Raw genomic sequence first — 25,335 nt, 5'->3', positions numbered from 1 at the left:
TGCCTAAGGTGGGGTGGTGGGTAAAAGGCAGGTTGTGCTTTTGCATAAACTGAATTTCTCTTGCTGCTGGAGTTCAGTGGAAATGGCTTGGACGGGGTATGAATTGTTCATCCAGCTGCTTCCTGATATGGGTCTCACATGCTTGTTGGTGAGCCTGCAGTGACAGGATGAGGGTTTGGTTTGCATCTTGCCTCATGGTCAGCATTCCTCACTGGGGAAGGTCAAGGTTCTTGATGCTGCAAAAAGCAGAGGAGGCAGGAGCTGATAACTCTGCTATATTTTTTGTTCTTCAAGGAGGTGATGAAGGTAGCATTGAGAGAGACAGGGAAAGAGTCAGTGGAGACGAAGTAATTGATCGGACGGAAGATACCAGCCAAACTGGTGCTAAGAGTCTGGCATTGCATCAGACATGATCAATATTAACAATGAAGTAGGCATAAAAGTTGAAAAAGCATGAGGGTGGGTGCTCCTGGCGTGGCGTTCAGATCTCTGGAGACAGGGTATAGGTATGGTCACATTTGATTCATACACACTTGAGACAGGTAGCATGAGGATGGTGTGTCTGTCCCCTTAAACACAATGTTTTAAGAGGTAAAACCCATATTTTGAGTAAATTTTAATAACCAGCTTGGAATCTATCTAAGGTTCAGACAGGGAATTTCAGCATTCATTCACAGCAGCCACTTCCCCCATGCTGCCCTGTCCTGACTTGACCCTGACCTTACAAACTGCTTTAATTATTAGTGCTTATGGGGTTATGTTGTCTTCTGTCTCTTAAGTTGCTACCAACAGCCTGAAACCTTCAACCCAGGTTCATGTGACTAAGCTGAGGTAAACATCCATATGCTCCAACACTTACCCTGTCTTTAAGGACACTTTTAATGAAACACGCTGCGGACAGAGCACTACTGAGCCACGTCTGACCAGCAGTACAGTACCGACATCTACTGATTGTCCAGTAGTGGTCACTAGCTGGTACTTCAGAGGCAAGCCTGTTTTCATGTTGGATGTGGAGCAATAAATTCTTATAAATTCTTCAGGGAGAATTTCTAATTAAGCATGACGGCTTTTTTCTTTGGTAATACTGGCAAGACGACAAACTGTTGTCAAATTGTAATAACCCTCTGCATGTCTTATGTTATGTACAGTTTACTTCAAAGCTCTAGAAAAGCAATGAGTAACTTCTTTGCATGGCCATTGGACCTGCACAACTGCTATGTTACAGCCCACACTGGTGAGGTAGAAAATGAGGGGTGAATTTATCTAAATTTAAAAAAAAAAAAAAAAAAAAAAAAAGGAAAAAAGGAAAATTATTGTTAATACTCTCTGTTAATAAGATTTTCACAGGCATGCCCTGCCGCTGGAACATATCTCTCCTCAGGGCAGATTCCCTGCCTGTTTTATCCAAACAAAAACTTGTGAATAGGTGTTATCTTCTATCAAATCTTCACTTCTTCTTCACACATAAAAGAGATATTGGGGGGTTGGTTAGGAGGAGGGGAGAGAACCTTGTTCTCCTGGGTTTCAAATAGTTCTTCAGCAAAATATTCTACACTGATGACTCTTTTCCTTTGCGTTAGCTGTGTATTTTTGTTTTGCTCTGTGTTTCCTTCCAAAAGTTTGAGATGTTTGCTTTTGGGATTATGAATTTTATGAAAATAACCAGGCTTCCAAATGCAGTCTGTCAAGCTTGCCAAGTTACTAGACATGCAGGATGCCAGAGGATTTTTCTTCTCATAGAATACGAATGGCTTCTATAACTGTAGTAAGTAGATCAGCAATGTGGAAGATTTGAGCTTTTCAAGGTCCTCAGCTCACCTGCTGTATTTTGGTCAGAAAAGGTGAGGTGGTGAAATACAGAAGAGGAGGAATTTTTTGTCTTTCCTTTTTGTGGCCTTCACTTGGGGACAGCAGCATAATCCATGGGCACTTCTTAAGAGCATGTCTTTGGCGGTGCAGGGAGTTACATGCCCTGGATGGATGAAGTCCCAGAAGGAAGCTGTGGGACAGCTTTTGGACTGGGGCAAGAGTCAGTCTGGCCATATGGGAAAGGAAAGCCCAAATGCTTGTGATGGCTAATTAAGGCTACATAACTATGGGAATGAGGCTGTTTCCAAGTTGTTTAGGTCCAGCTATTGTGTGTTTGCATGATACCTATTGCTTTTGGGGACAATGATTTTTCTTTGCTATTATTCTGAGAATTGTATGGCCTCCTTTTGGATTGTCTTTAAGTAATTCCTAGCAAAATACATGTGTCCAAACCAGCTGGATAATCTGTTCAGTGTGAGTGTGCCTGATATGCTTGTTACAGCAATAGAGCCCAGAAGACCAGCAAATAGCACAGAAAAAAGGAATCTTCAAAAGGATAGAAGCAACCAGACAGGCAAGATTTTAAACTCTCAAAAGTGAGATCATGTTGGGGATTGTTTTGCTTGTTGTTGTTATGGTTTGCCTATGCTGGTGCTTTGAATTTTAGTGGCCCTGGTCCCTAAAGCCACATTGTACAGCTTGTTGCATCACTACTTTCCTTCTGTTGCCAGAGGTGCCTTCCTGCAGCACTTCCTTATGGAGGTAGTGGATGCTTCTTGACAAATATCTGCTCAGCCCTTGGAAAAAAATAAACAAAAAGAATAAAGAACAAAACAAAACCTGACCAACACCTGTGATCTGTTAGAGAGAAAGTCTTTCAATGCTTATGATGGTTTGCAGGTTTGTGGGTTAACGAACCCACCCGTTAACACAAAAATAAACGGCGGTTGCAATGGTGATTCCCATTGTGTTGAATACAAGCTGATACAGGCACAGGCATGTTACAGACGCCTTGTGCGTCTGATACACAGGTGACCCAGGTCATGACTGATGTTATGTGGGAAGTTATCCATCAGGGTGACTGCTAAACTGTGTGCTTGGCAGTCCGTGCCATGGCACTCTGCAACAGGTGTTGGCAGTAGCTGCGCTTGAAAGGATGTCAGGTCGTGCTGGAGCCTGGATTTAGCTCGTTTATTATAGGGACTTTTGTCAACTGCTACAGGTCATTTCAGACTGTTTTTTGATTCTCAAGGGATGACGTTGCAAATGTAGTTCATGAAAATTATGTTAAACTGATCAAGCACAACATGAAGCATTAGTTATAATGTCATATGTATTGCGTTTATGAACTCCACCCAAACATTAATAGGAACTGACTTAGTGACTCATCTTTTCATGTATCTCATCAACAATCAGACAACAGCATTTTCAGAAGCACAGGAACAGGTCAGATTATTTTGATGTCTTCTGCAGCATACAGCATAGATTTGCTTTCTCTTTTCTCCCCCGTCTCTTCCCTCCCTCCAACTCTGTCTCTGTGTCTCTCTCTTTTCCAATTTATCTGGATTAAACAAGTCTCTGATTATTCTTTATGCCACTGCAAATAAAGTCATTTTCAGAAACAGATGTCGAAAGAGCCCAGTGAAATAATCCTGGAGGCAGATGCAGTCTTCCATAAGCTGCCAAGCGCATGGTGCAATCAAAGTGATGAAACAAAATGGAACAGGCTGCAGAAAAAGTAATTAAATTATAGTTCCATTGTAGAAGCACATTTTAAAATTACTGAGATTCAGAGCCCATAATGCTGGTATTATAGTTGAAAGAATACTTGCCATGGGTCATGAGCATTTTTTTTAAGAGTTATTAATCATGCTTGACTGGAAAGACATGTGTAACCTACAACAAGCAGTGGCTGTAGTTGTGCCAAAGGAAGCTTTTGTTCCCTGAAGAGAATTGTATCAAAGGCCAGTGTGTCCTATTCTTACGTGTGCAATAGCAAAGTGCAGAATCTGAAACGGGGCTTTTCAGATTTCAATACAGAGTACCGGAGGGGAAAAAAGAAAACAAGTATTGTATCCTTTTGAATACTATATGACCTCCTTTTTCTCCTACCAAGTTAACTTACTCATTGACTAAATAATAGTAAAAAAAACCTGTAAAGCATCCTTCCCTAACTTAAACAAAGATAATGCCAGGGTTCTTACAAAAAATGGAAAAGAGACAGAAAATATACAGAGTCTTGGAAACTGGAGATTAAAAAGACCTGCTTAGTTCATTTCACTCTCTTTCCTTTCCATTACAAAGTGAGTCTACAGAAAGGCACATAGAAATTTTTCAAATTATTTGTAGTTGTCAATATCTAAATGTTATGTGTGAATGTGTTGATTTCCTTATTAAAAAATTAAATGAAAGGTTTTGATAAGGACTGTCCACACTGCCTTCACAAGATTGCAGAATTGTGCCATTTTGGTTTTCCATTTCAAAGAGATATTTTTACTTTGAGATGTATTATACATAACAATATAAAACCAGCAAGTTGAAGTCTGTACAAAAATTCAGTTGTAGACAAATAACTTCTTTAGATCAACAAAAAAATATTAAAACATACAGAAACACACACACACTCACACACTAAATTCTTTCAAAAATTTATGTTTTGGTCCTATTTGGAATGAAAGCAAACTTTGCAAGGTGAAATTTCCTATGAAATACGCACTCTATGTCTGAATTATGTTTAAGATCTGGTTTGGCATTACCAGTGCTGAGTGTCTTGTCTGACTTCAGTGTATTTCTTATATGGCTTCCAGGAAGCTTTATGCAACCTTTCTACATGGAAATGCCAGAGGCACTGCTGCTTCTGGAGAATGTCATTCAGCCTCAGAGATACCCCAAACAGATTTTTGGGGCAGAAATTTAGCTTCAAGTGCTTCCCTTTTTATCTAGTTAAGTTGCCCTTGCATCAGCCAGCTACACTTGCAGCATCCTAGTTTCTCTCTTTTTTCCTATTTCCCTCCAATATCAGTAGCCTTTTTCGAATGCTGCCTCATTTGTTACCAGCTAAGCTCCACCTCAGTCTTTGCATAACTTTCTCTGTTAGTAGTTTTTTCCACTCTCCTCTCAATGAACTGCAGTTTTTTCTTTTTTCTTTTTCCTTATTTTTTTTCCTCTGTGGTTATGGAGTATCCAGATCCAAATATGAAACGGGATATGGTTGTGTGAACATGGTTGCTTCCTCTTTTCCTGCTCCAAAGTATAATTTTTCAACCTCTAATTTGCAGTCTTCTGTCATCCCCAAATCTTTGGTATCATCAGTGGATTTGACTCACTATTAAGAACTGGCTTTCCCTATTTGTATCATCATATATCTCTCTGCTGTGTTTCTTCCCAGGTTGTCATCTTCCTGCTCATATTTGAGCCCTTCTTTACAGTGCCCGCAGTCCTTCCAATTGAGTGTCTTCTAAGGGTGTCATTAATGTGCTGCGAATGCCCTCTTCCAGTAACCGGTGTATTACCAAACCTCTAGAAATGCCTTTTTTTTTTTTTTTTTAAATAGTAACCTATGCCTCAGTACATCTCTGGAGTCCCTGCAATAAGTCAACAACTACCTTCTTTTGATCTTTATTTTTTTTACTTCAAATGAGCAGCTGGGGGAAAAAAAATCGAATGTGTATTCTATGTCTGCTTAAAGCACCTTTTGTAGGGAGTTCCTCCAACATGGGGGCTTTTTTTAGTGATTGTATTAGTTAACTTCCAGAGCCCCCTCCTCTCATTTTTCTCTCTTGTGATGCTCACTGTGAGCAGAGGAGAGTGTGTGGTGGGGCTGGCTGTGATCTGCTGAGTGACCAACGTGCGCCTACTGGCCCACCTCCTGCCAGCCCCACTGGGAATCGTTCGCTGCAGGGCTCAGACCAAAGCTCTTCCTGTGGTGGAACCACAAACTTGCGCCTGTGGTTAGGCTGTGGCTCCAGGAAATTTGTGTGAATCTGAAACGTTGGACATCCCTGTATCTCTTCAAAATGTTGAAACTGGTCGGGGAGCTTATATATACCTATGTATATATATGAATCATAGAATCATTTGGGTTGGAAAAGACCTCTAGGATCATCAAGTCCAACGGTCGACCCAACACTACCATGTCTCCTAAACCACGTCCTGAAGTACCACATCTACAGGTTTTTTGAACACCTCCAGGGATGGTGACCCACCACCTCTCTGGGCAGCCTGTTCTAATGTCTGACCGCTCTTTCAGTAGAGAAATTTTTCCTAATATCCAATCTAAACCTCCCTGATGCAGCTGGAGGCCATTTCCTCTCGTCCTATCGCTAGTAACTTTGGAGATAAGACCAACACCCACCCCTCTACAACCTCCTTTCAGGTAGTTGTAGAGAGCGATAAGGTCTCCCCTCAGCCTCCTCTTCTCCAGAATAAACAACCCCAGCTCCCTCAGCTGCTCCTCACAAGACCTGCCCTCCTGACCCTTCACCAACTTCGTTGCCCTTCTCTGGACACGCTCCAGCACCTCCATGTCCTTCTTGTAGTGAGGGGCCCAAAACTACACACAGTACTCGATGTGCGGCCTCACCAGTGCCGAGTACAGAGGCATGACCAGTTCCCTGCTCCTGCTGGCCACACTGTTCCTGATACAAACCAGGATGCTGTTGGCCTTCTTGGCCGCCTGGGCATGTACGTATGCATGTATTTGTAAGGAAAGGGACTGAAGGATAGGCAGAAGGACAGATACTTCATGAAGCGCTGTTGCAGCTGAGTAGCTTTGTGAAGCAAATTAGTTGTTTATGCAAAAATAGGCTCTTTGCTTTGTAAAGGTTGCACAAAACTAGCAAATGGATAGCTTTAGTGCTGTTTTTTCCCAGTGCTAAAGCAAGATATGGTGACTCACTTTACAGCTGGCACTTTGAAGTCATTAATAAACTATTTGATTTTTTTTCGCTTTTGAATACTTCATCAATTAGACTTACTTTTGAGTTTTAAAGATTCTCCTGGTTTAAATCAGTGACAAAAATATTGATTTACGTGGCTTAAATCTTGGCATGTGTTTGGCTTTTTACGTGGAGTATTGACTGCCCATAATAGAGTCATTTATTGTGGGCTGGTGGGCTTTTTGATTGGCTGGTTTGGGTTTTTTTATTAAATCTAGTTTCAGATGAAGCTCTGGGAATTTACTGGGTTTTTTTACCCACTGCATAGTCCTGAGTTTCACAGTGAAATTCTTATAATGCCATATGTTTTGACTAACCACCACTGATCGAGAACTTGAATATTCATCCTGTGAGTGTGACTTTTGAAGGCAACAACTCCAGTGACCTGGCAGGACATTGCAACACTGCTTCTTGTTTTTCCTTTTATTCCTGTGAATGATGGAAGTCTTCACAGCACTCAGTAATATTTACAGCTGTTACAGCTGTGGTCCTGATGGGCCAGTTTCTCTCTTCTTCTTTCTCAGACAATTCCCAATCCATCCTTGCCTCAAGCAAGTGTGTCATCCCAGAAGGGGGATCTGTGACTCACATTTCAGAGACTGGTACCAATCCCCTTCTGACAGAAGGATGGGGGCTCATCCTCTCCCCTCCCTTAGATGCTGTATGGATTTCCTTTTTATTTTAATGAGTATTTATTTTATTCATCTAGGGAGCTTGAATGGCTTTTCAAATCACAGCCTTGTAAATAACGTAATTAAGGTGATTACAGAAGTGATATTTCTGCTTGTTTGTGTCAGAGATTCAATTATACCACTATGTAACATTTTTCTGTTAAATAAGGTGAAATGTATTATTATCATTATTATTATTTTTAGCCTCTTTCCCTAACCAACAACGGTGTTTTATACCAGACTGAGTGAAACAGCTGACTCCTGTTTATCAAACCAGATATATTTACAAAGCATTTAATTTACAAATAGGTTGGACAAATACATATTCTATGGCAGATGTCATTTCAACATTGATGGGATTGTAAAAATATAATTTTATTTAAATATATGTTTATTCTGTGTCTAATGGGAACATACTTGATGGGTTAATGTTTTTCAGTAAATGTTCTCCCATATTTCTTGAACTCTTCTACTGGTTTGGGACATTTTTTCCTTTGATCAGTAAGAAGTTATCTGTACTCTTATATGTACTGACAAAGAAAATTATAATTCTTCTTTATGGGTGTGAGACTATTTTTACTAAAGGTAAAAAATCAATTTTAAAAACCTCATGTATTCTCAGTATTTGCTTATTAGATTATGCCCTAGCAATCTTTTAACATCTGTACATATCTATAATGTAAAAAATGTACCTTGCTTACTTTCCAGCATTTAACCATATTCTATGCTTATATGCATACCATATTAAAATATATCTTTTGATATATGTATATAAATCTTACTCACTTAAGATTTCTTGGAAGTAGAACATGTGAATGATTTCTTTATTTCCTCAGAGATCTCAAAAAGTGGAAAAAAAGAACATCTGTTTAGGCTTGACTCTCTTTTGTTTGGTGCAAGTACATTTATTTTCAAATCAACAAGTAAGGTTTGTTTGCCCCAGAATATTTTTAATTGTTTTATCTGCTTTCAATTAAATTGAGGTAAATTTACAATTGAAACATTATTTCAAAATAGAAGTATTTCATTGATGAAATGTCAAAGTAATGATTTTGACTTTTGGGGGCAGAGGTAAATTAACAAATATAACGCACATTCACAATGTTTAGGACATCAGAATCTAGGGGTTTTTTTCAGGAACAGGTGTGGACTGAAAATCTTTTCTTATATAGTAGGCCATTCTTGTAAGCATCTCTTGTAAGCCACTCTCCTATTGTTGATGGTCTTTTCAATTTTTTACCCACCTTCACCATGACAATAATGTACATTTCTGTGTTAGATTTATTATCTCAGACCATATGGAATGATTAACACAAGTTAGTTCAAGTGTCTGTTTCTTGGTTGACCATAAGCAAGTAAAGCAAAATTTTTATTTAAAACTTGAGCAACATAAAACCAAAGATTTGAGAACCGTGATGCTTTGCTTGAGGGTTTTGGAGTAACAGGATCAAGTGGCCGATAAAGCTGGTTTTGTCCTCAAAGCTATGATTAGGAATTATTCTTTGGTAAATAGCTGGTCTACCATACGCATATGTTGTCTTCCCTGATCTTGCAGACTGCCAAGTCCATGATAAAGACTACAGTTACTTGCATTACATGCCATTAGGAAAAGAAAGGAAGCACCTTCTGGTCTGTCCTGAACTCATTGTTGAATCCTCCTGGAGAATACTTGTACAGAGTAATTAACGGTGGGCTGCCACAACTTTCTTATTTGTGGAGGGGTTTATGTTTCATTAGTCTAATGTGGCAGCTTCCATCTACAAGAGCTTTTAGCTGCCTGACTTTTTCACATACATGGAAGAGCTAGTTGGCTAGTGGTTCTGTACAAGGTATTGACATGCATGCTTTGGTGCTTTTTCTTAGTTCATGGCAAACTGTAAAGATACTCTCTGCATTCCTGCCAAGGTAATTCTTTCTGGAATAATTACAGAAAGGAATAAGAAAGACTTAGAAAGATGGAAGATGTCATTGGCAAAAGAATCACTGTGTTTTCCATAGCCTGGAAATTACTTGCTTCCCTCAGGATCCCAGATCTGTTTGGCATTTGCTGAAGGCCATTAAACAGCTTTTCTAGATTTCCTGAGACTTGACTTCCAGGCACTTGATAGCATTTATTATCTGTTTGACATGTGATGTATTCTGAAGGGATAACTTTCTGTATTTTGGCAAAGTGTGTAGCCAACTATTCACACACCACATAATATTTTGATATTAATTTATGTTAGACAAGTAATTAATCACTGAATATTGATATCAGGAAATAGTTTTGTGGACAGTGAGACAAAAGTCTTTATTGTGCTTCTGGGTGTTTTCTTCCTGTAATAAATTCATGATGCCATACTGTTTACTCAGAGGGCTTTACACAAAATGTTATAAGTAGAAGAGTCAGTAAATACGTTGCTGATTATTTCCTTTAATAAATCAAAAAGGGAACAACCAGTGCTATTGGCTGAAGCATATGCTTTTTGACCAGCATAAGGAAAAGTGGTTCATTTAAAGAATGGGGCTCATATATGTCAAGTTCAGGAGCTAAATGTCCATCAGTTGAGAACAGAAAAAATGTCTCTAAGCTTTTGCTGTTCTCTTCAAAGATTATTTGACATCTAGTGATCTTCAGCAAATGAGATGTAACTATGTTAGCCATATAGGGTGAGGGCATTTCTCGTTTTAGGAAGAACACAAAGACAGCTACTTCTATAAATAGGATAGGTTCTTCCTCTGACAAAATAGCATTAAACATATCCCTCAAGGAAAAAATAATACCACTTTACATACTTCATAAAATAACATTTGGAAGGCAGTACTCCTGGAGTCTTGCCAGTTTTTATGCTTGCTATTGCCTTTAAAAGTTTTTCTGCTGTTTTTCCAATCTGTTATTTCCTTGCTAGTTTCACATCTTTGGCAAACCTGCTACTTCCAGATATCTGTAGTAACTACAGAGTTTAGCATGTCAGAGTTACAGAAGTTTTTACAATAGCTAGTAGAATGGATCACATGGCTTGCTAAGGTGTGTAACTGTCTTTTGTTGGTAGCTGTTAACTGGTCGGAATAATGTGCTGCTCTTTGATCCCCTTTGATCTTTGAGCTAATATTTTACCACTTCTTTTGTAAAACAGATGTTTTCTATATCTGTTTGTATACTGTTTGTATACTCAATTGCTGCTCTTTCTGTGGCCCATATTCAGCTTACTTTCCCATTAATTGTTATTTACATCTCTTCAAGCATGTGATTTATGAATTTCCTGAAACCTTGTTCTCTCTAGTGTTTGTTTAAATTTCATTCTTCAGCTATTCCTTTATCTTATCTTTCTAGTGAAAACTCATTTTACCAACTGACACCCTCCCCCTTTATTCTGCTAACACAAAGAATCAATTTTCTCATTTCTGGATTTTTGGATCCTTCCCAAATATCAGCTTACTTAAAATGGGCCATGATATGACAATTTAATGCAGCCAGGTTCTGCAGATGTTATTCACTTCATTAAAGAGTTAGAGATTAACATTAAATCTATTTTGGGATAAAAATGATAAGGCAGTGAATAAAACATGTAATCTCATTCCTTTGTGTACAGTCCTCTCTTGTAATTAGGGAGATACAACTGGTAAAGTAGAAAGGTTAATACTGCACCTGCTTCCTTAGCTATTGTTCATTAATCAGATTCTCCTGTTTAGGCTTCTGTATAAAACTGGAGGGCTTCAAAGTGTGATTTCTCCTTTTCCAAATAGTGATCACTGGGAGAGAAATCCTTTGAAGAGTTGTCACTGATATTACTGTTCTATTATCGTGGGCATCCTGTGAGCCTTTTGTTCTTAGTAACCTCACAATGATGTGGTTTAGTAGCAGTAGATGTCTTCATCCTTCAGTTGACACATAAACTGAAGAAGTGTATGTTTAGCAAATGTACCTTCTTCTTGTGCTTCAGCTCAGATCATAGACAGCTGCTGATCTTTATCACTTCTCACCATTTCTGAAGAGAAACAAAATAATACAACTAGAGCTGTTTTGCTTTTGATTTCACTTTCGGTTATGGGGCGTTTTTTTAACTTCTGCCAGTGTTTTTCTCTATAATTACACTGTTTAGTCCTTTGACATCCAGAGACGTCACTTTCAAGTGAAAAGCCATAGATAATAACTGCTTAGCTTATCAAAGAACTTGAAAGAAAAGCAGTTATTTCCTCATTTTATAGCATGAACCTTTCTTGGCAGACAGCTTATTTTTAATTTTAAACCTTACCCATATGGCTGAATGTGTCAATTTCTATTGCTAATGTCATCAATTCTTGTCCTGTAGAATTTTCCTTATGTTCCTTTCAGTCTCCTTCCCCTTTCCTTTGTTTCCTCCAGTTTAAATGGAAGAGTAAAATCATGTAAGTAGCATATATCTGTCCCTGAAGAACTCTGCTGAAAACACAGGTCATTTCTTCTCATCCTAATCCCTGGATTAGAAGACCTCCCAGTTCCTGGGAGGTCTTCCTCCACCTGGGAGGTGTCTGATCAAGAGGACCTAGCTACAGCCTTTTCATGGCTTCCCATGTTTCACAGAATCACAGAATGGCAGGGGTTGGAAGGGACCTCTGCAGATCATCTTGTCTAAACCCCCTGCTTGAGCAGGGACAACCCAGAGCAGGGGGCACAGGAACGCGTCCAGGCAGGTTTTGAATGTCTCCAGGGAAGGAGACTCCACAACCTCCCTGGGCAGCCTGTTCCAGTGCTCTGGCACCCTCACAGGAAAGAGGTTTCTTCTCATGTTTAGGTGGAACTTCCTGTGTTCCAACTTGTGCCCGTTGCCCCTTGTCCTGTCGTTGGGCACCACTGAAAAGAGTCTGATCCCATCCTCTTGATTCCCTGCCTTTAGATATTTATAAGCATTGATAGGATCCCCCATCACTCTTCTCTTGTCTAGGCTGAAATAAGCCAAGTCTTTCAGCCTTTCCTCATAAGGAAGATGCTCCAGCCCCCTGATTATCTTGGTATCCAGCTCTCCTCTGGACTTGCTCAAGCAGTTCCACACCCTTCTTAAACTGGGTGGCCCAAAACTGGACACAGTACTCCAAATGTGGTCTTACTAGGGCAGAGTAGAGGGAGAGGATAATCTCTCTCAATCTGCTGGCCACACTGCCTTTAATGCACCCCAGGATACCGTTGGCCTTCTTGGCCACAAGGGTACATTGTTGGCTCATGGTCAGCTTGGTGTCCACCAGCACTCCCAGGTCATTCTCAGCGGACCTGCTTTCCAGCAGGTCAACCCCCGATTTGTACTGGTGCGTGCAGTTGTTCCTCCCCAGGTGCAGGACCTTGCACTTGCTCTTGTTGAATTCCATGAGGTTCCCCTGGGCCCAGCTCTCCAGCCTGTCCAGGTCTCGCTGGATGGCAGCACAGCCTGCTGGTGTATCAGCCCCTCCTCCCAGCTTGGTATCATCAGCGAACTTGCTGAGGGTACACTCTATCCCTTCGTCCAGGTCATTGATGAATATGTTGAAAAGGACTGGACCCAGCCCAGACCCCTGGGGAACACCACTAGTGACAGGCCTCCATCCAGACTCTGTTCCATTGATTACAACCCTCTGAGTTCTGTTGCTGAACCAGTTCTCTATCCACCTCACTGTCCAGTTCTCTCCAGTCTTCTTTACTGACTCTTCCTATCTTTTTTTTGGTAATAACATTTTTTTAAGAGTTCTTGCTAAATAAACCAATTTCTGAACTCTTTCTTCATAACATCAGTGTGTTACTGTCCAACTTCCAGTTCTTCATAACTCATGATATTTCTCTTTGTCTTCAGGTTACTCTGCTCATGTAATTAATCTCCTTGTTCAGCTCCTGTCTTTTCCTGCCCCCATCCCTATGGCTTGATCACCTGCTTAGATACCCCTCCTTTGGGATGTTTCTGTATATTAAGGAAATGACAGGTTTACTGTGAGAGACTGGATGTTCTTATGTTTCCCTTATTGGAGTTTTCTTTTTCTAAACCTACAGATTCATGGGTTCTAGGTGACTGAGTTTAAGTGTCCTCATTTAAATTAGACATGGCTTCTGCTGCATGTAACTATAATTTCCCCCATTCTTTTTTCTTTGTTGTAATTCTTTTTTCTTTCAGTGGAATAACTGAAATTTGTTCTTTTTAATTTTTTCTGTAGATTCTTCCTTGCTTTCTTCATAATTACATCTTTCTGTTGATGGTGATGCAGCACCATAATTAGGTTCAAGAGTCCCTTTTGAGGCTCGAGCACAGGGAATGCTGTGCTGAGTGCTCTGACCAGTTTCATCTCTTCTGACAGGTTCAGATTTAACAACCATATGATCAAGTTTTCACATACCAGAGCAGGCTTCCTCCTTGAAAATTTTCAGGCAGTTCTTACTTCTACATTGAGTCTTCTCACATTATTTTCTGTATCAGCCATCTGAAGTGTCATCTCTCTCTTTCTCCCTGTCTTTCTTCTTTAAGGGTCTTTTCCAACCTTAGTGATTCTATGATTCTATGCTGCTCTCCTCTCTGCATCTCTTTCCTTTCCAGCACACCTCTGTTACTGTGCAGCTCTGTCCCATCTCACCCTGTACACACCCTCTCCCTCTTCCCTCTCTTTCCTCTGGATCTTCCAGATGAGAAGCTTTCTTGGCAGATTCACGAGTGTCAAATAATTTATTGTGGCTTTAAACTCAGAGATCAATTGCCTGATGTCTACCTTGGTACTATGTTGATTTTATTCATCTTTGGCATCCCTGCCTGCTGTGGAGTCAAAGGCTTTCTTTTCCTGCATGCCTGAAGTAGTCACCCTAGAGATTTAAAATATTTTTTTTTCTTTTTTAGCATTGTGCAGCCATATTTTCTGCAATGGTCTGCTTATTTTCTTGGGAAGAGATTAGTAGGCTGGAGGGGTAGGAAGAAAGGGGGTCATGAGATTGACTTTTCACGTCTCAAGCTGTAGGCAGCCATGTCACACTACCCCCTTGGCCATGTGGATTCCTAACCTCCATGTGGTGGGTGGGGGTGGGGTTGTGTCACTGCCCTTTGGCTGTATAGTTCATCTTGTAGCTTTTATTAATTCAGTGAAATCCTTGAGGAACTGTGTTGTTCTTTGTAGTAGCCTCATGAACATGTGGCTTAGCTGCTTGTTATTCTAATTGCTTAATCTACCAACAATTACAGAAAAGCCTTGTTAGAAAATTGACGGTTCTTATGTAGAGAATAGTGAGCATTTAGGACATCCCATTTTATGCCAGCTTGGGATAGCTAATATTGAAAATGTATAGAAACGCATACTTAGAGATAAAAACATTTGCATAAGGTTACGTATCCACTCTTAACACTCAGCCATGCCATTGACTGTAGCTACCTGCACAATACTCTCTGCTCACCTGTGGAGTCCCCTGACTTTCTTCTGGCATCAGGAAAAGTGTGACAGATTGACTTTTTCATAGTTGGAGACTCAACTCTCCCAGCCCCCAGACGATCCATGGGGCCTTGTCACACAGAACTTGAGAAAGGGAAGCCTTATGTATTTAGCCTTCTGTTTGCTCACACACAGAGGCACACACAAGCCAGGGACATAGTAAATTGTTCAACATGCTGATTTTGCAAAGGAGAGGGAAATTATTTTACTGATTAAATATTCATGATATGCTCATATATTACAGCAGTAGGTTTATAAATACATGGATGTATTGCTGACTGGTAGGAGGCTTTGTAGAGGAAACCATTCTCTTCCTTGTGCCATGATCTGACATCTCCATACATCTAGACCATGTTTGCAATGATATCTGTGGAAAAATTTGCTTTAATTAGTTATATAATACAACAATGCATTTTATTTTAATCTTTCTTTCAAACTGAAATACCCAGAAAATTAACAGTCCTGTAGGTTTACTTTATAAATCTGTATATGTTTTACCAGAATACTTAGACACTCAGGACAACTGGGGTGGTTGTAAATGACCCGGCATAGTAAAAACTCTTCTTTCTTCATAGTATATGTATAGGTTTCACATATTTTTCTTTATCATGTGAGGTTGCCTTTTTCAATTTATTCCCTTTGTATCTCACACAGCTGCCTAACTCCTTGTAGGCACATACGCTCTCAGCCCTCCCCCAGACATCTGTTCTGCTTCTCAGTATCAGGTGCCAGAGTTTGAGCTTGTTGGGAGGAGGGGCAGAGATAAAATCCTTCAAAAAAATTAGATGGTAGTGATATTTTTAACAATATTTATGGTGGAATTTCATTTTTAACCTCTGTTTTTAAAAAGAACCCAAAAGGTGTTAGCTAAAAATACAGATTTTTTTTTCAGGTTTTATCTGGAAAAGGTCAGGCTTGGGTGGGGGTTGTTTTGTTTTCTGGGAAAAGGCTTTCCTCCAAAATTTTTCCCAAAGTGAGCATACTGCTGTAACATCACAGCAGTAAAAGGCCATGGCAGCTGTAAAACTGTATCTTGTATGGGATTTTTTTCCCCACACGGGAATACATTTCATTAGAAACATAGCTGTACCTGCATCACTAAATTTTGTCCATGGAAGGTCTTAAATACGCAGCAGCAAAAACAACAGGAGTGGCTTGGCCACTTGCAGGCTCAGGCTGAAGCAAGAAGCATCAGCCATCAGAGGAGTGACTTTCTGGGATGGTCTTCAGACAACATGCAGAGGGCAACATGTGTAATAAAGGGAAATGACAGCAGATTTAAGCCAGATAAAGCAGAACACTCTTTTCCCACACTAGTAATTAATCTGTGAGACCAGAACTTTTGGAGACCACATGTATTGATTCAAGAAGGGATTAGACAAATTCATGGAGGAGTGGTCCACCAATGGCTATGGTCTGGATGCAGCCTCCCAGAAGACCCTGAATCGCTGACTCCATGGGATGGCTCCGTATGTGTTTCTTGTGCTCTTTCTTTAAGCATTGCGGTTGACTTCTCTCTCACATAACATGCTCTATAAGATGGCCTTTACTTTGGTCTAGTGTGTTAGTGCTTAGTGGCTCTTAAGATGGAGCTTAATCAGTTACTGAAACAATCTGTGTGATGTTACCTGCAGTGTTTTCAGGGGAATGATCTTGTAGGTCCCTCCAGTAGTTTGGTCCCATGCCTGAGCAGTGTGCACAAGGGGACAATAACCTGCCACCCTGGTGAGACACTGCTGTATGCTCTGAGGCGCAAAATGGTTGTCCCTAGGGATGCTCATTAGCCAGCACTCAAGCTAGCCAAATTTTTAGGAAGCTCCAAGATGCAAAGCTAATAGGGTTGTGATTAATAAAAAATGGTTTCTGAGGGGCATGATTTCTGTTTAAGGGTTTTATGCTCTATAAGACAGGCCTGAAATGGACAAAAACAAATAAGGGGTCTCTAAGCCTTTTCTACCATGGAATTTGCCTGCCTTCGGTAATATTCCTTCCTGCCCTCATTTTTTTTTTTGTTCTGATAAATGTCCTTGCATTAATAAATTCATAATGCATCTTGTTTATCCCTTCAAAGCCGGCCCTTGCAGCTTTCATTAACATTTTAGGATATTTATGGCTTCGTAAATGACTGAAAATCTGCAATTTGTCATTAGGAATTAAGAAAAATCTTCTTTCTACTTAGGGCTAAAGCTCAGCTTTGGCCTTTGAGGGACTGAGGCACCTCTGGGCCTGGTAGACAGAGACAAAGTCAGACAGTGCCCAGATTTACAGCAGCAAGTGGCTCTTAGTTACTCAGATGTCTTTGATAATGTGTCATCCACCGTTGCTGGCAGGGATCAGTGTTTAGGCTCAGAATTAATTCCTCTCAAGCTGGAGAGAAAACAAAAATATCTCTTCTGCAAGACCAAAAAGAAAAAAAAAAGAGAAAGAGGTAGTGACAGGCAGAGAAATTAAAACAGCACCATGCACGTGCAGATATATATTGCATATACACACATATATACACACATTGCATATACAGAGAGAAGATGCCGTTCAGAAGAAAACATTGCATTTCACTCTGTTGTGCTCTGTACTTTTCAGCTTTGAAATACAGGAAGTTAAAAGAATTTTTACTGTTACAAAAGGGAGTTTATCTTGTAATTGGTGAAGGGCTAAAGAGTTAGTTGGGGAGGGATAATAATCAAAGGAGCCTTTTCAGCACTAAACTGTAGTCCAGAAAATCAGAGGGAGGAATGTTAATTGGTTTGTACAACATGATATTCTCAGTTCAGAGTAGCTTCAGCCTCTCAATGGTACTTTTTCTCTCTTTCTGTCTTCATAGGTTGATTAAGTGAATAGAGAAAAAAAAAGAAAAAAACGAAGCTGCTTTCAAGTATTGAAGATACAAGGCCAGGATGAACACGAAGGACACAAAAGTGACTGAAGGAGGTCTCAATGTCACGCTTACCATACGCCTTCTCATGCATGGCAAGGTGAAGCATTTACTGTTGCCACAGCAGTTGCCTGTGTATTGAACAAGCGTGTGCGGTTACCATCAGAGCCTGACAGTGGCATTGACAGAGGGTCTGCTCCTCCTCCTCTGACTTGAGTCAAAAGCACCATTGCCATGACCGAAAAATCACCCCCTGCTTTTCAAGGCATCATACTTAAGTTTGCACTGCAGCCTGAGTTCATTGGAACAAACCCTGCCTGTACCGAATCCATTCTGAGCAGATCCAGTGGCAAAAAAAAAAGTTATTTCCTTGATAGTTAGCCAAATTAGACAGACCCTTGCATAAGGCTGACCAGCATATGGCTCGCCTTTCTTATCATTTGCTGGATTTTGCAGGGTTTTTTCTAAGATACCAGAACATTGACTTGTGTGAAACGATTGCCGCAGAATTAGACACAGAATGTCTGTTTCTGTTGAATGCAAATGGGATAGTTCTTCTTTATTCTGATGTAGCATCTTATTAGAGCAAACCCCCTGATATACCAAGCATTCGTCCAGGTCCCCTGCGGGTTTGTTTTGGAAGGATGACTGTCATTTAGTTTCTGTCCAGCGCAGCTCTTTAAGCATGCAGATAAGTGTGAAATCTGTGCCATAGACAAAGAGCCAATTCAGTATTGTCAGACTTAACAGTCTGATAGCTGTTTATTTCACGTTGCCACATCACAAAATGGGCTTTTAATTAAAAAAGACATTTCATAGGTTTGTTTGTCTTATTTGCATCAGGCAACACCAGGCATTTTTAGGCCTAATGAATGAACGAAGATGGTTTTGGCTCCTTCTTAACACAGGACAGTGAAAAAAAATATTTTTTTTTGAGATCAAACTTGTATATCTAAATCTAAAAAGTATTTTTACTCCTAGAATTTAATCTAATAACTAAAAATACACTTACATTTTAAAACAGTGCATGCTTTCAACCTATGGCATGAACATACATATGGCATACCTATGGCACAAATAAGAGACTAAGGTATCTCCCTCTGTATTTTACTTATGGAGCTGCCAAGAAGTATGAGGAGGTACAGTTTAAGCTTGCAAATTAAAAAACTCAGAAGTTAGGTTATGTCAGATCAAATTATGTATTTTCTCAGAAAAGACCCAACCATTTTGTTTGATTTCTCCCCCTGAAATATTCAGCTTCAGGCAGGCATCTGGTGTGCAAAATCTGCATCTTATATAGAGATCTGTCAAACAAATTTAATAACAGTCTCTCTTACCAAACCCACCTAAAATCTGTGCGCATGTCTGCACTCAAAATTAGGTCTTAGGCATTGATTCTACTGGATTCTGGTCCCAGTCCAGAAAAGCATTTGAACACACCCTTATCCTGGTGGGTATAAGTAGCCTTTCTGGTTTCAGTCAAATTCCCATGTGCTTAGATGTGCTTTTGCTCTCCTTCTTTCAGAGTGAGGCCATTAAAGCAAAAATCAAACATTTGTCATTTTCAGGACATTTTAGTTAAACTGTGGGCTAGGGTTTTTTGAAACAAAAGATACAGGAATCAGAGAAGAAACTAGAAAAAGCTAATTTTCAGTGTTAAACATGAATGATTGTGTGTGGAGCCACTTTTAACAGTAATGGATGTTATGTGTCCGATCTTCCACACATATGTAGCCCCAAGGGTCTAAATTAAACCCATAAAAGCTACAAGGTTCAAATTTTAAGTGGGAGTGTACCATGCATCCTCAGTTAACAAGGCACGATGGGTATACTGTTAACTCCACTATGCTCTAATCATGTATCCTATTGTGCCTAAGTATTGCAAAGAGTACATTAAATCAGAATTTATTTTGGTGATAAAAGTCAGACCCTTACGGTTTCTTTGATGTAATTTCTGTGATTTAGAAATGCTAATTTAGAGGAGTGAAGGACGTCTGAGTCAATATGAACTCAGTGTGAGAAGGTCACTCTGAAAGCTGTATGCGCCTCTGAAAAAGAAGAAGAAACATGTTTCTAGGCTCTTCCTTAAGATTTGTTGTGGTAATGACATTGGTGGAAATTGCTGATTTGTAATTAGTACTTTTAGACAAAACAATTAACTGAAGCAGAGCTTGGGCTGTAAATAACTGGTCATAACTTGAAAGAGAAGAGGGGAATGAAAAGGTTTTTAAAAATAACAGTAGCAAACTGGATTCCGTTAGATAATTTTAAATTAAGATAATTTTAAAGTTATTTATTTATTAGTGTGTTTCATGGAAATACAGGTGTCTATCCCACTAACCTTAATTCTGTCTCTAAACCTCTATTACCAGCGTAACTTTGCACAGGGAAGGTCTATGTGCTTTGTGATATTTGCATTCATTTTGATGGAATGTCCATAGCTTGTGCTACTATGCTTAGTTATCTCAGCTGTACATCCTGCAGACAGGAAATTTTTGGTGTTTACTTTTCATGTGATTTATATAGGGGCTTTAAGTCAAGGATGGACATCTTAATTACGCAATTAAGCTAAATTCTGTACCTGCTGACAGAAAAATCAGGATTTCTGTGAATGGACAGACCTGTGTGAGAGGGTAGGGAATAAAAACACATCTTTAACAACAACAAACAAAGTAAGTAGCAAAAATCAAAGGCAATATTTGTGTCTGGTGAAAGGAAAACAGATGGTAACAGTCCTGAGCTCCACGAGAACCCAGCACCAGTAGGTGCTACCTCACAGGTAGGACACCTCTAATCACCTGCTTTGCCGTGTCTTGCTTTGGAGAGAGGAATGGCTGCAGGTTCAGCTGACCTCCTGCAGGGCTTTTGTAGCCTCCTACCAAAGAGGTTGGGACGGCCACTTGGAGGACCAGCAAAACCACTCCTCCACAGAGTAGCAAGGCTTGGGAGCAGCTGCCTGGCAACAAGGCAAGGCACAGCCGTAATTTTTTCAGGGAAGAAAATGTGATGTTAAGGGAGGGCAACAATATTTTTTTCTGTGGAAGCAGCAAAAAATATCGTGTGGGCCCAGCAGAAAGCTAGTCCCTGCAAGGTATAAAAGGTTAACCTTAGGGTAAAATTTCTAGGGTCTGATATGAAAGGTGTCCTCCTGAGCCAGGACTTCAGAGGGTGATGGTGTAAGATGAAAGGCCTAATTTTAATCTTGGACCACGTTACATCATAAAAAAGTTATGCAAGTATGACAGCCCTGAAGAGAAACCAGGAGCAATACAAAGTATTTCTCATACTTCCTTGCAATGAATTAGAGGGCAGGTGTTAGGAAGTACACTACAAGGGCAGTGGTCAGATATTCTTCACATCCACAGAGAAGGAAGTGTCTCTGTTTACAGGGAGTTTTAAAAGCAAAATTAGGGAATATTTCTTATGCTGGATGTGTGAGGAGGGGAGGAGGCTGCCTGGGAATTTCATAGCATCCATCAGTGAAGGTTTTTAAGGATAAGTTTGAATCATAGAATCATAAAATGTCCTGAGTTGGAAGGGACCCACAAGGATCATCAAGTCCAACTCCTGTCCCTGCACAGGACAACCCTAAATTCACACCATGCCTCTGAGGGTATTGTCCAAATGCTTCTTGAATAATGTCAGGCTTGGTGCCGTGACTGCCTCCCTGGGAGCCTGTTCCAGTGCTCCCCCACCCTCTGGGGGAAGACCCTTTTCCTAATATCCAGCCTAAACCTCCCCTGGCACATCTTCCTGCCGTTCCCTCGGGTCCTGTCACTGGTCACCAGAGGGAAGAGATCAGAGCCTGCCCCTCCTCCTCCCCTTGTGAGGAAGCTGAAGACCACGATGAGGTCTCCCCTCAGCCTCCTCTTCTCCAGGCTGAACAAACCCCGTGACTTTAGCTGCTCCTCATAGTTTCCCCTCTAAACCCTTCACCAACTTCATGGCCCTTCTCTGGACACTCTCTAGTAGCTTTACATCCTTAATGTACTGTGGCGCCCAACACTGCCCACAGCACTCGAGGTGAGGCCGCACCAGCGCAGAGCAGAGCGGGACAATCCCCTGCCTCGACCGGCTGCAATGCAGGGCTTGATGCACCCCAGGGCACGGTTGGCCCTCTCGGCTGCCAGGGCACACTGTTGGCTCACGTTCAGCTTGTCATCAACCAGAACCCCCAGGTCCCTCCCCGCAGGGCTGCTCTCCAGCCTCTCGTTCTCCAGTCTGTAGGTAAATCCAGGGGGGTTGTGTCCCAGGTGCAAAATCCAGCACTAGCCCTTGTTAAACTTCATATGGTTGATGTTAGACATAAATTAATATATCCGATAAAGCTGCCAGGGCCCTGCAGCCTCTGCTGCCCAGGACCTTTTTGAGTGGGTTACCTGAATGTTGCTCTGGAGAGGGCAGTAACTGACGAGTATTTTGAAGCATGTGCAAGAGTTGGATATATAGAGTATATTAAATAATGCAGAGATGCATTTTCATCTTTTATTAATGAGAAAGATGAACCACATTAAGGCATAAAGCTATTTCATGCATTTCAGTAGAGAAGAACAGGGAATACAGGCTTGGGCTGTTTGCATTGCCCTACTTCTGTATTTTCCATCTAATCCCTGCTGTTTCTTGAAGTAAAATAAGTAAAGTCACTGCACAGGGCAGAGATAGAATGGGTAAAGATATTGTATTACCTTTGTCTGCTTTAAAAGTAAAGTTTCTAGGCAGGATTGGAATATTGCAGTGATTGCAGGATTTCTGCTTCCAGCAAAGGCAAAAATGGCAGTATTTACCCAGGTCAGATCAACACTTTTGAAGGACTTATGGAACACAAATTGAGTGTGTGTGCGCTCGTGGGTAAACAGTTCCCGGCTATCAGAACCCTCTGTAAGGAGAGGCAGAGCTTAGGCTCCAAAAGAAATATGCCTTTCACTTTTTCTGACTTTTTCAGTTTTTGTCAAAATCAAACTTCTGTTGGTTGTCCGCATGTTTTAGGGTTTTTGATGGAGCTCAATGTTTCTTTTTTATCATTCCTTGCTCACCTTTTGCTGAATTTTTTTATTCCCATGACTTGCAGCTGGTGGTTTTTTGGGTTTTTTTGCTTACTGCTGCAGGTAATGAGGTTGGAAGGTAGTAGAAAATCATAGCCTTGCCCACACATCTCTGCCAACAAACCTTAGCACTTGACATTTGCAGTGCTCTTGTTCTAGTTTTGGTCAGTTCATGCCCAGAAAGAAATAACTCTTGCAAAAGCACCTACTTTGACTATACTGGGTAATGATTACGTAATTTTGGACTGGTTTGGATTTGTACACTGCCAGCGTACACAGGCTGATTAAGACCCTAGAGACTCACCACTAAAGGTTAATTTTAAATATGGATGGTACAGAGACTGTGCAGGTAAAAAGATGTTAAATTTCAGGAAAGCAGCTTAAGAGAGATTTAAAAGTTGGGTCCGTGAGGTGGAACAGGAGACAGTGTTCATATGTGCCAGCATGGCAAGGGCAGCAGGGTCACAAAGCCACTTTGGTCTCCATCTTATAGTGGTGGCACAGGAGGCTCTGCTTCCTCCCTCCAGTACAAACCCGCAGAAGGGAAAATGCATCATTTCCAAATGCACTGTGTGAAGGTGTGCATCGCTGAAACCATATTAGGTGCAGTGAAGTCTGCAAGAAACGGAAGTAGAATATATTAAATATTGAGTACGAGGAGTCTTTTAGAGAAAGGGGAAGGAGTTCAGAAACAGAAAACAAAATAGATTCATAGTCAGATGGTTAAGAAGAAGGAAATAATTTACAGGTAGAATGAAGGAGGGAAGGGAAAGCTGACAGGGAAGTAGGACTCTTGCCAAATACTGAGAGGTGTAAATTGGACAGTTGAGGCAAATAACTGGAGAAGGTAATTTAGAAGATACATGTTCCGTGAGAGAATGAAATCTGGAAAGCATAAAAGGCTGAAAGGCATCAGATGTGGCAGTGTCTAGAGAGTGGCACATTTGGGATATGCTGGGTTGGAGAGAAAACGTATTGCAGCAAAAGCATATGCAATTTTGGATGTATACCATTGGTGCATCGTGGGGCAAAGAGACGGTAATTACCTTACTGTTCTTCTGGCAAAATCACACCTGCGGTTCTGTGCTCAGCAGCAGGCACCACCTGTGTGAGTGATGTTGAAGACTGAGCAGAGGGGGAATTCACAGAAAAATAACAAAGTTTTAGGAGGCTAAGGAGACTGTGTCTAGCTTTCTTCAGACATTCTCATAAATACCTGGAGAGAATAAATACGAGTGTAATGGAGTGTCGTTATTTTGAATGATACAAGTGCTTGTGGCTGGAAATAATGGGTTTTAAAATATTTTTGAAAATAAATCCTAATAAGGGAATCCTGAGAGAAATTCCTGATATTGGGATTTTTATGAGGTTCTGGAAGTCTCCTAAGCAGATTTTAAACGTGTTTGGGGAAGAGCAGCACATGTGCTATGTAGAATGTATAATCTGCACTGATGGAGGAAAGATATGATGACTGAGCAGAGCTTTTCCTTCCCTGATACCATTTGCTCAATGATATGTTTCTCATAGTTTCAGCAGTAGTGAACTAGAAAAACGTACCTGCAGTCAAATGTTCAGGTTTGAACAAAACCCAATGAGTGCTTTGATTTTTAGGCACTAAACTATCAGTACTTACAGCTTAATTTTAGATGCCCTGAGGAACTCGATCTCCCAATGGTTTCAGCAGGATCAGTGAGTGCCTCGTGGCACTGGAAGGACTGGTTACAGCAGACTTGCATCCAGCTTCAGTGGTGACTTTCAGACATGTTGGTGATTGTTTTATAATGTTCTATATAGAATTTTTTACAAGAAAAAGAAAAAAATTTAGACTCATTGAGGTGATTGCTCACACTTAACAGCTCAGATATAGACAGAATAAAACCATGGAGAAAATAGCTGTTTTCATCAGTATAGTAATATAGTTTTGGCATCAGGGATTTCTTTTAGTGGCCACTTTTTTTGTGCCTGCTTAATTGCTCCCTGAAAGATTGTAAAGCAAGCACAGAAATAATTTTTCCCCATTTTGAAGGTAATAGCCTTCTCCTTCCCCATTTTTTTCTTTTGTTTTTTTACTTATTAAAATATAGCATACAACAAAGTAGCTTTAAGAATCACCTTTTCAGTAACTTAATCCAAGCTGTAAAATGCCAACCAAGCTAATGTTTGTTCTGTTCTTTCTAGTTTCCATGAACGCTGTCAGGGTATTATGAGGATTGACTGTCCTGCCTATTGCTATTATAGGTCTTGTTTTGTTTGTTTGCATTGCTGTGGTACCTAAGAGCTCTACTCATGGAACAAAACTCTGTGTGCAAATACACAACACAAGATGGATCTCCTCTTAGTGTGTTTGTAGTAACAGATGAGAGTTTCTCACTAGCCTAAAAAATCAACAGAAAAGGCAGGAGTGTTTTCCCCCAGCCCCTGGGTACTCTATGTCCCCAAAATCAATATCCATAGCCAAATTTTCCCACTTCTGTCAAACAGAATCTCCTCATTAGTCCACGGCTGTAATGAACGGAGATTGCAGAAGGCACACACCCTACTCAGTGCTGCTGATTCAGCATAACAGGTGGAGGGACAAGTGGAGGGACAGAACTGGGTTTGGGGTTTGTTTTTTG

The 25,335-nt window shown here is 40.5% G+C and overlaps 1 protein-coding gene across 11 annotated transcripts in view; it reads left to right on the top strand.

The window, feature by feature from the left end:
* The window catches only part of LOC104050949 (poly(rC)-binding protein 3), a 512,398-nt gene that overhangs the window by 442,991 nt on the left and 44,072 nt on the right, over nucleotides 1-25,335 (top strand). For all 11 annotated transcript variants that reach the window (XM_064443235.1, XM_064443233.1, XM_064443230.1 and 8 more), the window contains one exon: nucleotides 17,628-17,778. In XM_064443235.1, coding sequence (XP_064299305.1) covers nucleotides 17,701-17,778 — 78 coding nt within the window. In that variant the 5' untranslated portion in view covers nucleotides 17,628-17,700. The remainder of the gene's footprint in view (nucleotides 1-17,627; nucleotides 17,779-25,335) is intronic.

Source organism: Phalacrocorax carbo, chromosome 2, assembly GCF_963921805.1.
Source record: "Phalacrocorax carbo chromosome 2, bPhaCar2.1, whole genome shotgun sequence".
Taxonomy (NCBI): domain Eukaryota; kingdom Metazoa; phylum Chordata; class Aves; order Suliformes; family Phalacrocoracidae; genus Phalacrocorax; species Phalacrocorax carbo.
Note: the sequence above shows the minus strand (reverse complement) of the source record. Positions and strands in the feature narration are given on the sequence as shown.